At 50.1% G+C, this 14,815-nt stretch overlaps 1 protein-coding gene across 1 annotated transcript in view; it reads left to right on the top strand.

The window, feature by feature from the left end:
- The window catches only part of ADCY8 (adenylate cyclase 8), a 222,390-nt gene that overhangs the window by 164,225 nt on the left and 43,350 nt on the right, over positions 1-14,815 (top strand). The window contains exons 10-11 of the mRNA XM_047073816.1: positions 4,274-4,475; positions 6,519-6,608. Of these exons, the coding sequence (XP_046929772.1) occupies positions 4,274-4,475; positions 6,519-6,608 (292 nt within the window). The remainder of the gene's footprint in view (positions 1-4,273; positions 4,476-6,518; positions 6,609-14,815) is intronic.

The raw sequence follows: 14,815 nt of genomic DNA, 5'->3' as shown, positions 1-14,815 counted from the left end.
ATTTGAAAACTACAATTCGTTGTTCTGATGTTTGTGTGTGCAGAAAAGAAATGAACGCCGGGGAGCGGCTGCAGGGATTCTTAGAGGAATTTTATACGCAGCGCCAGCGCCCCTGCATCTTGTAATTAATACTCTTCCCGTAGATCCTTAAAACGCCTTCGGTCTTCTGGATTTCACTGTGAATAGAGAACTAATGTTTCTCTGAGTTCGTATTATGTGCAAAGCGTACTGCTTTGTGACTTTTAACCTCAGAGCCGCCTTTAAGAGGTGCGCTTAACAATTCTGGTTTTGCAGATTCACAGGGATGCGCAGAAGAGTCAGTTACCTTGCCCGAGGCTGTGTCCCTGGTTAGGCTTTGGAGCCATCGGTTCAAACACACAAGATTTTGTTCCCTCTTGCCGCTCACTAACCCACACGCCTGCCTTGTCCCTCCTGCTTTGGCTTGTTCGGGCTCCTGTAACAACGTACTCCAGACTGCGGGCTTATAAATAACAGAACTTTATTTCTCAGTCGTGGAGGCTGGAAGTCCAAGATCGAGGCGCTGGCCGATTCAGTGTCCGGCGAGAGCCTTCCTCCTGGTTTGTACGTGTGTCCTCACATGGAGGAGGGGGCCGGGGAGCTCTCGGGGGGCCTCTTTTATGAGGGCACTGGCCCCCTTTGGGAGGCCTCCGCCCTCATGAGCTGATCACCCCCCAAAGGCCCCACCCCCAGATACCGTCAATTGCGCATTAGGGCTCAATATACAAATTTGGGGAAACGTAAGAAGTCCGTCACTAGCACTGCCCTTTCCTTCGTCTCAGTAAACCCAGAAGGGAAGGCTGATCACTTAAAATCATGTTAGGGGTTCAAGTGGGTTCTGTGTGCAAATCCCACGCGCGGCGCTCCAGCATCCCGAAACACCCCACCAAAAGCGGACCCCAAAGCACAATAGCTAAATGGGCAACAAAGCACCCGCTTTGTAAATGTCCGAGCAAATGCTTGCTTTGTCTGTGCAAACCCATGGTGAAGGCTGGAAAACAGGATGTGAGAGTCATGAGACTACATGATGTCCATTCTGGACCTCCTGGATTTCCACCTGTCTCCCCGACTCTACCCTCCCACACCAGTGTGGCGTCTCACTGCTGCGATCCCCAGAAAGACCTATACAAGGCACATACGCCCCCCCTGCCCCAGTGCCAAAGGAATTGGGCAGTTGCCTGTTGGTAAATTCCTGGGGGCACGTGAGCTTCTGCTCAGGAAGAGATGGCCAGGCCTCTTCTCCTAGGGAAGGTCATGCCTCTGGCTTCCCAAGCAGCGTAGTGGATCTAGAAGGAGGAGAGGGCCAGCAGCTGAACTTCATATAAACATCGAACTTAACAGTGGCCCTGCCTTCCGAGAAGGACCAGGTCCACTGAATACCCCAGACGGGCTCTGATCAGGCTAATAGCAGACTCCTCCCGGAGGCAAGGAGGCGGATAGAGGGGCTAGGGAGTGGGGGAGAATCCTTTTCCTTACGAAAGGCAGTGAGGGGAGGAACAGCCCCTGCCCTCCCCACAAAAGCAGACATCAGTGAGCGTTTATTGAGCGCCCTCTGTGTGCTCAGCTCTATATTAGGTGTCAAGGAAGCATCCAGAGAAAAGCTGAGCTTTGAAGGCCAAACAAGACATTCCCCCAGGAGAGAGCACAGACGTAGAAGCACCACAGTCCTCAGGGCATGTGGCCGAGTGTTGCCACTGGAGGGCAGAGAGGTGAGAGAGGGAGCCCAGGGCAGCCGTCGCGGCCCCGCGCGGCCTGGAGGGCCACAGACTGTGTCTGGATGGCAGCGGGGGCCACCCAAGAGATGAGGCTCCCTCTGAGCAGCTCTGAAAGTGGCCTCTGCAAGCTTCGCTTCTGCCTCGCGCTCTGGAACAAGGCATTCGCATTCTCAGTGGCTGCCTCGCGTTGCTGAGATGCACCGGCCTCGAAATCGGCCCCTCTTCTCCGGGGACTGTCTGACAAAGCATTCCACCTGCAGCTTCCTTCATTCGCCTCTCCTGGGGACCCCAGTATGATGGTAGGCCGTCCAGCAGTGTTTTCCCCAGCCTGTTTGGGGGGAAGCTTCCTGTCTGCCCAGAGCCCTCTGGGAACCCACTGCTGCACAGACCTTCTGTTCTCATCTAGAACTCCTGCAGAGATTTCCTGTCAAGGTGATCCATAAAATCAAAACTGTGCCAGTATTTTTTTTAAACAGGGAAAACATAAAACCTCCCACAATGAAAGCTGGGGGCCGGGGTGGGAGAGTCACTTTCCAGCTTTGGTGATGCTTCAGCAGGCACGGGGGTTTGCCAGGCTTGGTTACTCCCCCACCTTACAAATGTCTCCTCCCCTGCCTTCCCTGGTGCTGTGCGTCCTCTCCTCCTGCGCATTCGACTACACTTCCTAAATTCCCTTTGCTGCCTTCTCCTCTTCCGGCCCTTCAGCTTCTTCTGGGGCTTCGTCTGTGGTCCCCTTACCTCTCACCCTCCTTGGGCAAAGCCTTCCTTCTCAGGTTCTTCAGCCACCACCTTTTCACTCCAGACCCAGAGTTCCACAGCCGCCCCCTCTGACCGCCCAACCTTCTGGATATCTCCGGCCAGATGATCCACAAGCACCCAAAATTCAGCTGTCCCCAAATCAAATTCATTATCCTTCTCCTCTACCGGCCAGCTTCTCTTCCAGCATTTACCAGTTAAGACGGTAAAAGCATGAGTGCTATCCTTGACGACGCCCCTCTTCCACACGCGCCCTGCACACACATACAAAACACTGAGACTACCTCCACGTCTTTCCCTGAATCTCCCAGTTATCAGTGCGGCTACCTTATGTCCCTCTCCTGGTAACTCAGGTCCCAACTACTTAAACCTCTGCAAAACACTTTATCTCCTCTTCGCTCCATCCCCCCCTGCCCACCATGGTGGTCCTTCGGATACACAGACCTGACCACGTCCTTCCTGATCAAGCTTCCGGAACGTCCGTGCATGGCCTCCGTGTGGAGCTTTCTACACAGCATTTATGAAACCCCTTACACTCCAGCCCAACAGCCTCACCACTGAGTCAGTGGAGGTTCTAAACACACCGGTCACTCTTCTTCTGATGCTCTTCTCATGCTCTCTACTTCCCCTCCCCCAAGCCCTCTCAAGGCCTGACCCAAATGTCACCTCTTTTGTGAAGCCTCGCGGGATTGCATTTCCTGTTTTCTAAATGATGGTTGCTCAAAATCCGTCAGAGATCATAGCATATTATCCAATAGTTCATCGTTTGTATGTCCATATTCCCCTTCAGATGACGATCTCCTAGAGGATGAGGAAGATGTGTCTTGGGTCCTGGTGCCCCATGATGCATGCCACTGTGCCTGGGAAGACGCTTGTTGAATGAATACGTAGATGAAACCACAGAAGCAAAAAAAAGATGACCGCAAACGTGGGAGATCAGTCACTCACCTAAGTGATTAGAATGGCACAGTGGACTTTAAATCCTAGCTCCAACAGTAAACTCGGTGACCCCGGGGAAGTTGCTTTTCTCAGAGCCTTAAATCTTCATCTAAAAGAGATATCAAAAGACTTCATAAGTCCATTCCAAGGAATGGAGATAAGCTAAAGGATGTGTCCAATAGATAGGGGCTACCACGGAACAGAGCTTTGGTGAGACCTTGAAGCTCGAGACGGATACTTGGGAGCGATGTTGAAACCTCGGGCAAGGATGAGTTCTCCTTACCTATAGTTCAGTTTGTACCTGGTATGTCCCAAGCAGCACATAGTACGTTCCATGCGAAACTTGGTAATCACTACCAACCGAGCAGACAGGTGCTGGCATCAGACAGGTGCCCAGCAGACAGGTTCTTGGCATCAGAGTAGACCAAGAGGGAAAGTGTTTCATAAAGCCCACCCTCAAGGGGAAAGGGCATGTGGGTCCCTCCCACAGCCAGGGTGTTGAGATAAAATTCCAGTAATGTGTTGCCTTGGCAGCAGTCGCATAGTGAGAAAGATGAATGATAAAAGAAATAAAACAAACAAACAAAAAATGAGCAGAAACAATAAATCAAGCCAAATATCCAATGGTCATCCCGAAGTTTCTCACTAGAGGGGATATTCCAGGGATGGATGTAATAAAAAGGTCTCCTGCTGATGGTCCTTTTCTTAAACAAACAGAGCCTTAGAGAATTATTGGGTGCCAGGGGCAGGGAAGGGCACTCGTGGATGTGATTACCCGTATTGTCCAGTGAGTGGGGATCAGACAACTGATGCCACATGACCCAACATTCTGGGTTTCCCCGCAGGGTGATGCCAATGGCCATCCAGTTTTCCATCCTGATCATGCTGCACTCGGCTCTGGTCCTCATCACCACGGCAGAAGATTACAAGTGTTTGCCTCTCGTCCTCCGGAAAACTTGCTGTTGGATTAACGAGACCTACTTAGCCCGGAACGTCATCATCTTTGCATCCATCTTGATTAACTTCCTGGGCGCCATCTTGAATATCGTAAGCATTCCAAACCCACCAACCCTCTGGCTTCTAGTGTGCAGTCAGGAATGAAGAGTTTATGGAGCCTGCAGCTTTGGCATTGGCTTCCTTGGGACCACTTACCGTCATGTGCCTGGTCCAGCCCCAAGCTTAGGGACAGAGAACAGAGATGGCACTACTGTCAGAACTGTGCATTTTACTGGTGGCAAACTGTCTTCTTCCCAGTGGGGGGGGTTATTTGCTCCAAAGGAGCTCGAGCACCCTTCAGTTTCTGTATTGTCAATGGCCAATCATTTATAATCATAAATAAGAGTTACCTTTAACTAAATACCTACCTACCTGCTATGTGCCATGCACTGAAGGAGAAGCTGTATGCGTTTTTCTTATTTAATCCTCACATGAACCCCGTGAGGTAAGTCTCATTATCCCCACTTTATGGCTGAGGAAACTGAGGCTCAGAGACATGAAATAACTTGCAAATAAGGTCTGTCTGACTCCATGACTCATGCTCATTCTCAAATGCTAAATTGTATCTCTGGGAGTGGGGGGGGGGATGGAAATAAAATAGCTGTCCTTTCTCAAGCACCTACTGTGGGCTACAGGTAGGTATTACTGTTCCCATGTAATGGATAAGGAAACTGCATTTCGGGAAGGTTGAGACCTTGCCTATGACTTCCTAAGAGTTCATATTGGTTGTGACACATTGAACTCAGATGACTCTCCAGCTGCCATATTTCTCATTGTTTCTAATTTGGTGGTCCATGTTTTAATGACTTCATTTTCTCTCTAGAGTGGTAACATGACAGCGATAGCATTTTCTGTGTATCTACGAACAGTCTGTGTTGTCCATGACTTAGTGAGTCTAGATTTGGGGAGTGATTTATCCGATTCCAGGTTATGAACTTGGCAGGTTGAGAGGGGCTAGTTGAGGCATCATCTTGTGGCCGAACCCATCACTGGGCCCTTTGGGCCTGAGGGAAGGTCTCCACGTGTTCAGGGACCCAAACTGTGGACTCCCACAACTGTCAGCCTGTGAGTCGGAGGCTTATACTGCTTGAAATTCATTGCCCAGGGTGGCCCGATAGTTACTTACAGTCTGTGGAGACTCTCAAGTTCTGTGGTTGGCCTCGTAGTAAGGGATTCTATGGGATAAAGAAAGAGAAAAACCATAATCTAACTAACTCATCATCTCATGACTATTTTATAGATTATTGCAGTTGAAAATGGAAATGCTTAGGACCATTGATCGTGGCCTGTGGAGGTGTAGCCAGGATCTCGAGTCTTGAGGAGTCAGGTGTTTCTGGGGTGCGGGATTTGGAAATAAGTCCAGTGGCTGTAGGTCAGGATTCTCTCTCGGCCACCGGGGCCACAGCAATGCAGTAGGAGGTTCAGAGGCTTTGGAGTCAGATAGACGTGCGATCAAATCTCAGCTCTATCACTTACCAGCTTGGGGATCCTGGACAAGTTACTTTACTTCTCGGAGTTTCATGTTTTTCGATCGTAAACTGGGGATAAAAATGGTAGCTACATCACAAGGTGCTTGTGAGGCATTTTTGTCCAACGTGTCTGGCACAGAGGAGGCATTTGGCCAATGGTAGCCATTCTTCCCCGAGCACCACAAAATCTGCAGTAGGTGCCGGCTTAGGGAACGCCCACCGCCCCATGCCAAGAGTCTTTCTGGAAAATGTGCCCCTCAGATCCCTGAAATCCTCCCAGCTTTTGATGAGGGGACCGGCTGCGAGCATACCTCAGACCTTTCCTCCTGCCATCTGGCTCTCTCCGGAGCCCCGCAAACACACCTCAGTGACCCTACGTGATGGGGCCAGCAGACCTGTCTCAACCCGGCTTCCTGGCTGGCTTGCAAATGCTTCTTCTGAGCCAGGGCCTTCTCTAAAATGAACGAGGAGATCCCAGCTGGCACCTCCATTCTGGAATGACACCGTGACGGCACACAATCCTTGGTTCCCGGCACTCACACTGACTTTGTTGTTCCTGTGTTGTTGTTTTTTTGTTTGTTTTGTTTTGTTTTCTTGTTGTTGTTCTTTTTTTTTTAATCCGCAGCTGTGGTGTGATTTTGACAAGTCGATACCCTTGAAGAACCTGACTTTCAATTCCTCAGCTGTGTTTACAGATATCTGCTCCTGCCCAGAGGTATTTATTCTCGAGCTCCCCTTGGCGAGACTTGGCCTAGGAGTCTCCTCCACCAGCTCCACACAAGCAGGACTGGCTGAAGGGTCTTAGAAAGTGCTCCAGAGACCCGTCTCCTCTTTCTGCCCCCTCCTCCTTCCCCTTCTCTGCCTTTCCTTCTCTCCCCTGCCTCTTCCCTGCTCCCACTTCTAGCCTTTCCCTAGTCTCCCTTCTTCCTTCTTCACCTTTATCTCTATCCATTTTCCTCTTCCCCCTTTTTCTCCCCCTCCCCACTCATTTCCCCTGCCCATCTCAAAATCCTACCACAGAATGTGCTGTTGCTTCTTCCGGCGTAGGCAGGCTGCAGAGTTATGGCTCAGATGGTGTTTGCTGCACTGAAGAAGGGGGGAAGGAAAAGAGGAAGGAAGGAAGGAAGGAAAGAAGGAAGGAAGGGGAAGGGAGGAGGGGGGAGAAGGGAAAAGGAGGAAGAAAGGGAAGAAGGGAGGAAGGGGAAGGAAGGAAGGAAAGAAGGGGAAGGAAGGGAGGAAAGGAGGGGAGGAATAGACAGAATGAAGGAAGGCAGGGAGGGAGGGAGGGGAAAAGGAGGAAAGAAGGAAGGGGGAGGGAGAGGAAAAGGAAAGAAGTGGAAGGAAGGAAGGAAGGAAGGAAAGAAGGGAGGAAGGGAGGGAGGAAGGAAGGAAGGGAAGGAAGGAGGGGAAAAGGAGGAATGAAGGAAAGAAGGAAGGAAGGAAAGGAGGGGAGGAAGAGACTGAAGGAAGGAAGCTAGTAAATCGCAAACACAGGAAACCACCACTAAAGGCAAACGCAGGACACGGGGTCAGGACATGTCCCAACAGATATCCACCATCATTATGTAAGTCTGACCTTCCCTTGATCACAGAGCCACTGGTCTGGCTCTGGACCTCGGGGATCAAGCTTGCAGCATTTGGGCAAAGGACAGTTTTGGGTTGTGTTAGCCATGGCCCAGACCTTTACATTTGGGAACGGAAGCTCTGGGTCAAGAGAGAGGACGGCTGGGATGTCCTCGCAGACCCCGCCCATCCTCACACCCTGAGGACCAGGCAGACCCTAGTTCTGTAAGACCCTGACAATATCTGGGTGGAGGAAAGGCTCTCTGTCTCAGCTAGGTGTGAGAAATCGGTGTTCAAAACGTTCTGAAAGGGAGAGAGAGCCTCATGCGCCGCACAAGGTGTAGACCGTCTATTTGATGTGCAGCATTAAATGCAGCATGAAATCCTCAAGCTGAAATGGGCACCGGCAGGAGTGCCCTCCGTTTCACAGAGAATACAACAAGGTCCTGGAGAGTAACTTGCTCGGTGCCACTCCTGCCTGCCTTCCATCCTTCCCCCCCTTCTCTCCTTCCTTCTTCTTTTCTGTCCTCTTCTTAATTCAGTTATCAAGACTTGGAACTGCCGTTCAGACCATACCTGGCTTGTTCTTGACCTCGTGCTTCTGGAGCCAGGCTCGGTCCCTAGGGAGGCAGTAGGCATTTCTTAAGGAAGTCCAGGGCAGGATGGGGCTAGCTGTCGTTGGGGGGACCTCTTCCCACCAAGTAGCGACGGGAGCACAGGTTTCGTGGACCCTGTGGGGCACCAGCTCCCCGAGAACGTCTCGGTTTGGAGGGCAGGAGGGGTGTCCCAAGAGGCAGGAAGTTGGCCGACAGTCAGATGCGTAGAGCCAGGCAAAGCTGGACTGCGCTCCCCGCTGAGCCCCCCGTACTTGCTGCCAGTGGAATCGGGAATCAGTTCTTACTCTCTCTGAACCTCAGCGTCCTTGTCTGTAGAGTGGGAGAAATAATACCTTCCTCACACGCCTCTGGTGGGAATGTCGTGTTCTCGTGGTGCCTCCGTAGGTGGGCTAGCAGATGCTGAGCTCCCAGCGTGTCATGGGACGCGAGCTATTCGTCTAGGCTTCCGCGTCCCTCTACGACAGTGTCTGCCCTTGGCCCCACACCCAGGCTCCCGCACTCAGGACCACGGCACACGTGGGGTTGCCGGTCCTAAGAAAGTGGCTTTTGGATCGTGTAGCATCACCTCTGGGCCTCAGCTTCCTTATCTACAAAGCGGGGATGAAAACGGTACCTCCCTCAAGGGTGGTTGTGAGGGGCCAGTGAATCAATTCCTGTAAAGCGTCTAGAGGAACACCAGGCACATAGTATCTGCTCAGTAAACATCAGCCGTGATGTACGTGTTATTTCCTGTGGAAGAGGTTTCGAGCCCGCCACCCCAGTATACGTTTACCTGTACGCGACATTCCCCTCTCACTGTGCTAATGTGTCGTGTACACGGGGGACCATATTCAAAAACTAAAAATGTCTAAAAAAAATGAGTTAAAGTAAATGAGCATCTCAGTACTTTCCTCCCACAACCAAAGGATCGTCTTGCTCAGGAGTCAGCAAACTGTGGCCTCTGGCCAAAGACGAACCGCCACCTGTTGCGTAAGTAAAGTTTGATTGGGGCGTAGCCACACCCATTTATTACTGATGGCCCCCGGCTGCTTTCATAGTACGGTTGGCAGAGTTGAGTAGCTGCGACGGCCAAGATATATCCTGTCTGGCCATTGACAGACAAAGTTTGCTGACTCCTGGCATCCCCTCAGACGCAGGACACCCGCTAGCCCAAAGGACGGGGAGCTGGACTCTTTTCCATCACCATCTACCACCAACAACCCGATTTGACCAACCGGTTGCCATCTTGGTAGATACGTGGCTGTGCTGCTCTGCCTAAGGATTTGTCTACCCAACGAGAACGAGACGTACAGACCTGGGAAAAGGCTTAATCCGCACGCAGCACCCCCCTCACGGCTCCCCCACGTGTGCGTCCCCAGGCAAATCACTTACTTCACCTCCCTGAGCTTTGGTTTCTTCACCTGACCTCTCTGCCTCACCCCGTGAGAAACAACACTCGGTCCCAAAGCGTGTTAGGAACTGGATGATGTGATGTAAAAATAGGAGGCTGTTGTAATGGATGGTAGTATCATGCAGCCTTGAACTGGAGTTGGCCCGTTCCTGAAAATGAATGAAGACTGCATTCGACTGCATTTTTTCGAGGAAAGCTGCATTCTCAGGATGATTTGAGAAGTAGGCTGGGGGGAGGGACGAGGCACAGGTTTGTAAAAGGAATACAGTTCCCACAACCGTTGCCTGGGTTCTTGGCAGGATCCAAGGAAAGACCTGCAATAAAGACCTTTATTGCATACAATAAAGACCCCCTTTATTGTATGCACTGGCACATTTGAATAAAGAGTCGACTATGCAAAAGCAGTCAGAGCTTGCTAACATTTTAAAGGGTTCTAAGGGCCAGTCTTGCTTAGGGGTGGAATTATCTGTGTCTTTGCTCATTAAATGTCAGCTGTCATGATGAAGGTGAGAGAAGAAAGGGGAGACTGAAAAAGGAAGAGGAGAGGGAGTAAAAAGCCAGGAGTCAAAAAAGAGGAAGAGAGGGGCCCCTGGGTGGCTCAGTCGGTCAAGTGTCCGACTTCGGATCCGGTCATGATCTCGCGGTCTGTGAGTTCGAGCCCCGTGTCAGGCTCTGTGCTGACAGCTCAGAGCCTGGAGCCTGCTTCGGATTCTGGGTCTCCCTCTCCCCCCCCCCCCCGCCCCCCTGCTCATGCTCTGCCTCTCTCTCTGTCAAAAATAAACATTAAAAAAAATTTTTTTTTTAAAAGAGGAAGAGAAACGAGTAAAAAGGGAATCCGTGAACAAGCAAAGAAGCAGATTTTTTAAATTCCAAAAGTGGCTGTAAAAACTAGTGACTTCATTTCTCTGGTCAAGTCCGCGGGTAGGAGTCGGAACCCCAAGTGGTTTCGGAGGGAACTTTGTTGAGTGTGGTCTAAAATTCCCCAGCTGCCGTTCAGGATGAAATGAGGTTTTCCCACGCTTTTGCAGTGGTAGGCCCCCCCAAAACATCCGAACGAAGAATGAATGTTAGATGGCTTCACTATAACTTCAGGACTCTTTTTAAGTTGAACAGGGGGATGTTCTACAAGCCCGTTTTGTTTCTGCCCTGAGCCAGTTTCATATTATGCCTAAATCCGTAAAGGAGATTTATTTTTTTTTTCCCAAATGATAATCAATTTTTAGACTTGCCTTTCCCCACAAAGAGCCAAAAAGCCATAAAAAGCACGGCGTGATCCAGAAACCAACCAGCCCCAGTTCACCAAAGCTTAGATTTCAGATCTTCAAGGGCAGTAACGGAACACGGGAAACAGAACAGGTGAGGACGGCAGAGGCCGCGTGGTGACCTCAGATGAGCGAGGACTCTTCTGACATTGACTTGCCGTGTGGCCTTGGACAAGTCACATAGCTTCTCTGAGCTTTCGTTTTCTCACCTGTATAAGGAGATTATTAATGATACCTATGCCATGAGATTGTTTGGGTGACAGAGCCAACACACAGAAAATACTCGACCTCATGAGCAGTGAGATCATGACCGGAGCTGAGACCAAGAGTCAGACGCTTCACTGACTGAGCCACCCAGACGCCCCAAAACACTCATTAAATGCTAGTTTCTTTCTTTCTTGACGTCTTTGGTAACTCGGGGAAAACAGAGCCTGCCCGAGTGGCAGTTAAGGGCCGTAACATACTTTTTTAAATGCACAAGGCTTTGTGCTCCAAACATGAGATCATGTACATGGTTCTGCGCCCGATGTGTGACTAAACACTTGAACAGGCCATCTTTCCATAGCCTGCTTCCCTTTCGTAATGCTGCTTTTCTGGCCTCACCCACTGGGTACGAGATGGTGACCACGTTGTGTGGCACCGTTCTCAGGGAGCCAGATCCTTCTAGACCCTGCGCTTGCTGCCCACGCCCAGGGAGTGGTCTTGGAGGGCACACACTTTATTCCAACAGTCCCACCATGTTCCTCCCTGCCTGTTGTTCTCAGCTGACCGCATACACTTCCTAGATGTATGTCTAACAACGTCAAATTGCCGTCCTTTGGGAGCACATTTAATTTCTGGAAGTCACTGAGATGGGTGATCCGGCGAGACGTCGCCGTTTAGGAATCAAAACACAGAGAGACTGCGTTCTTGATGTTTTTCAAAAATGGATTCTGATGGTCATTTACAAGGGTCTCAGCTCGGTCCTCAAAGAAGCAGAGACAAGACAGGCATGTAGTCTTCCAAGTGACCACACTGAGTCGGCTAGTGGGCACCACAAAGGTCAGCATCATCCTATATTTCCAGAAATATTTTCTAGTAGTGCCTTTCCATAAGAAATAGCTACTGTGCCTGCTCTGTGATTAGAGTTTGCCTCATAGCTTTCCTGGGATAGTCATTATTTGTAGGCATCATTAATATGGACGTGCCCTTCCAGGAAGGATTTCGAGGTGAAAGTATTGACTGAGAATGTAGTTGCTTCTAGGAAATTTCTAGAAGAGTCCATCTGCCCTCAACACAAGTCAGTCATAAACGTTGCATCTCCTTGTGGTATTTCTTTGACATACCTAAGCTAATCACTGTAATGAACTAGACCACACTTACCTTTCTTCCCCCTGTATGGGGGGAAAAAAAGGTCAGTCATGGAAATCGGGATCTAGAATAAACCAAAGCACAGGAAGATTGTACCAGAGCACCCAACATACACAAAACGCCCCTTTCCTCTGCCACATACAACCCAGTAAACGGCGGGGAACATCGGGTTGGTTATATCCCCACCCACGCTCGTGGTGACCCCAGGTTCCTAACACCGTCACTGTTCGATGGTGGGGAGAGGAGGCTCGGGACGAGACAGAGCAGCCTCCAGCCTTGGCCTCCGTGCCCTTCACTCTGCTGCTCGTACGAAGAGTTAGAGTTGAGAATCCGGTTTTGTGTGAATCGGAAAGTCTGGATTCTTTCTTTGAACGGCAGTGACTTCTGAAAATGGTCCGCCGGCTATCTGCCCCTCTTGTTCTGAGTTCCTAATGCCACAGCAACCAAATGGACGCAGCCCAGCTTGGGTGACTTCCGTGGGTCGGTGTTCAAGGCCTCCTTCACGTTCTCGCTGTGCGATAGTCTTCCCCCTCCTCTTCTAGGAGGACAATATGCACCCGTTGCTGAGGTCATTTATGATACTTTATGACAACGTCCTGGCGTTAGCATGGTGTCTTCCGGCCTGCCACAATTCTTGGTGGCTTGGAGGTCCTCATTCTGCAAGCGTAGAGGAACGAGCGTAGAGCAACGAGTTGCCAGCATTTAGCTGGCAAAATGCTTGTTTCCTGCAAACTTCATCAGATTTTGCTTCCCTTGACCCTTGGCCATGATGTAGGACTCCGATTTTTTTCCGCATACCCTTGGAAGGAATTTGTAATTTGTAATTTCCCAAGTCCGTGTATTATCTGAAAGAAGAAAGTCTCAATTACCCAGAAGCAGGCATTCGTAAAGGACCTAACACAGCATTCGTGCCCGCCCAGCGAGTGGCCGGTTATACTTATTATGTCCACCTTCTACCAACTTACCCCTGATGTATAGGCATCTGCACCCCCACCTGAGCCCCGCCCCCTGCCCCTCTTACCTAGTGTTCGTCTAACATCAGGACCCAGGCTGCCTCACATCTGCACATGCTCCTGGTTTGTCTCTCTTCTCCTACCCACGTTTCAGCCTCACTACCAAAATGCCTCTGATCTGTATTTCCTAACTTGGGTACCAGTGCCTAGTGCCCACTGCAGCAATCTTTTTATTTTCCTGGTCAAAACCGATGTGTCATTATTGGGTCTCTTTTCCCCTTAGAGTGCACAGCTCGTGTGTTTTCTTTATCAGAGGTCGCTGCAAACTGGCCCATCCCTAACACCACTCATGCAAATCCTGGTGTTATTATTTTTCATCATTAAAACCTAGGAAGAAGCAAGGCCACCTGGGTGGCTCAGTCAGTTGGGGGTCTCTGGCTCTTGTTTTCTGCTCAGGTCATGATGTCACAGTTTGTGGGATCGAGACCCACATCTGGCTTCCGTGCTACCAGCATGGAGCCTGCTGGGGATTCTTTCTCTCCCTCTCTCTGCCCCTCCCGTGCTCCCGCTCTCTCTCTCTCTCAAAAAAAAAAAAATAAATAAGCTTAAAAAAAACTAGGAAGAAGCAGAGAACCCCATGACTATATCGGGATGCAGACTTCTTGGGAATACAAGGACTCACTGCAAAACAGTGCATTCGACCCATTGCCTCATTTGATATTGGATGTTATGATCAAATTAAAGGACTAGATGGAAATAATCCACTCCAAAGCCGTGTCCTATCTGTGTCCATGTTTTGCATTGCTGTGATTATAGCACATACAAAATTTTACGTTCTGCTTTCCACAGTTATTTGGAAGACATTTTTCTATATCTTGCCTTTGAAATGTTCCTCTGAAAATCTTTGTCTATGGAGATTATTTTTAATGCTTATTTTCACTTTTGACAGAGAGAGAGAGAGAAAGTGTGCATGCTTTTGAGCATGGGAGGGGCAGAGAGAGACGGGACAGAGGACCCAAAGCAGGCTCTGTGCTGATAGCAAAGACCCCGATGTGGGGCTCAAACTCACGAACCACGAGATCATGACCTGAGCCAAAGTCCGCTGCTCAACCGACTGAGCCACCCAGGCGCCCCATCTATGGATATTTTTGTTCTTTGGGTTCTGTGCGTTTACACTCCTGTCTTCTCGTTGTTCTCTGACACCCCCAACAATCCCTAATCAATGTTCTCAATTTCTCTTCCTCCACAGCCCCTCAAATATGGGAATCTCTACATTTTAGTCTCTGTGTCTTCTGTCTTTCCTTTTCATGTTCTGCTTGGGTGGTCTCCATAGCTGTGGGGTCAGCTGAACGATGTCAGCTGCACGTCTCCAGCCCCATCTGTCTTCCGAACCCCAGCCTCACACCTGCGGTGGCCACGAGCTGTCTTTACTGAACCACCCTCGATACCTAAAGCTTGAGAAACCTAAAACTGAACGCATTCCCTTTCCCCACCCCTCATTCTGTAGTTGTTTTTTTTTTTTTTTCTCTTAGTTAATAGACTGCTGGAATGCTTAGCACCAGTTCCGACTCCCCTCTCTCCTCGCCTTCACATGAAGCTAGACACAGCTCTTGCTTCGTCTGTTGGGTAGGTCCCTAAACTTGTCTTTAAACCTTCAGCCTTTGGGGCGCCTGGGTGGCTCAGTCGGTTAAGCGTCCGACTTCGGCTCGGGTCATCATCTCACAGCTTGTGAGTTTGAGCCCCTCGTCGGGCTCTGGGCTGACAGCTCGGAGCCTGGAATCTGCTTC

Source organism: Lynx rufus, unplaced genomic scaffold, assembly GCF_022079265.1.
Source record: "Lynx rufus isolate CCGP_SWC_20201006 ecotype Redwood Valley unplaced genomic scaffold, mLynRuf1.p SCAF_12, whole genome shotgun sequence".
Classification (NCBI taxonomy): Eukaryota; Metazoa; Chordata; class Mammalia; order Carnivora; family Felidae; genus Lynx; species Lynx rufus.
The sequence above is the reverse complement of the archived record's forward strand: the minus strand, read 5'-3'. Positions and strand labels throughout refer to the sequence as shown.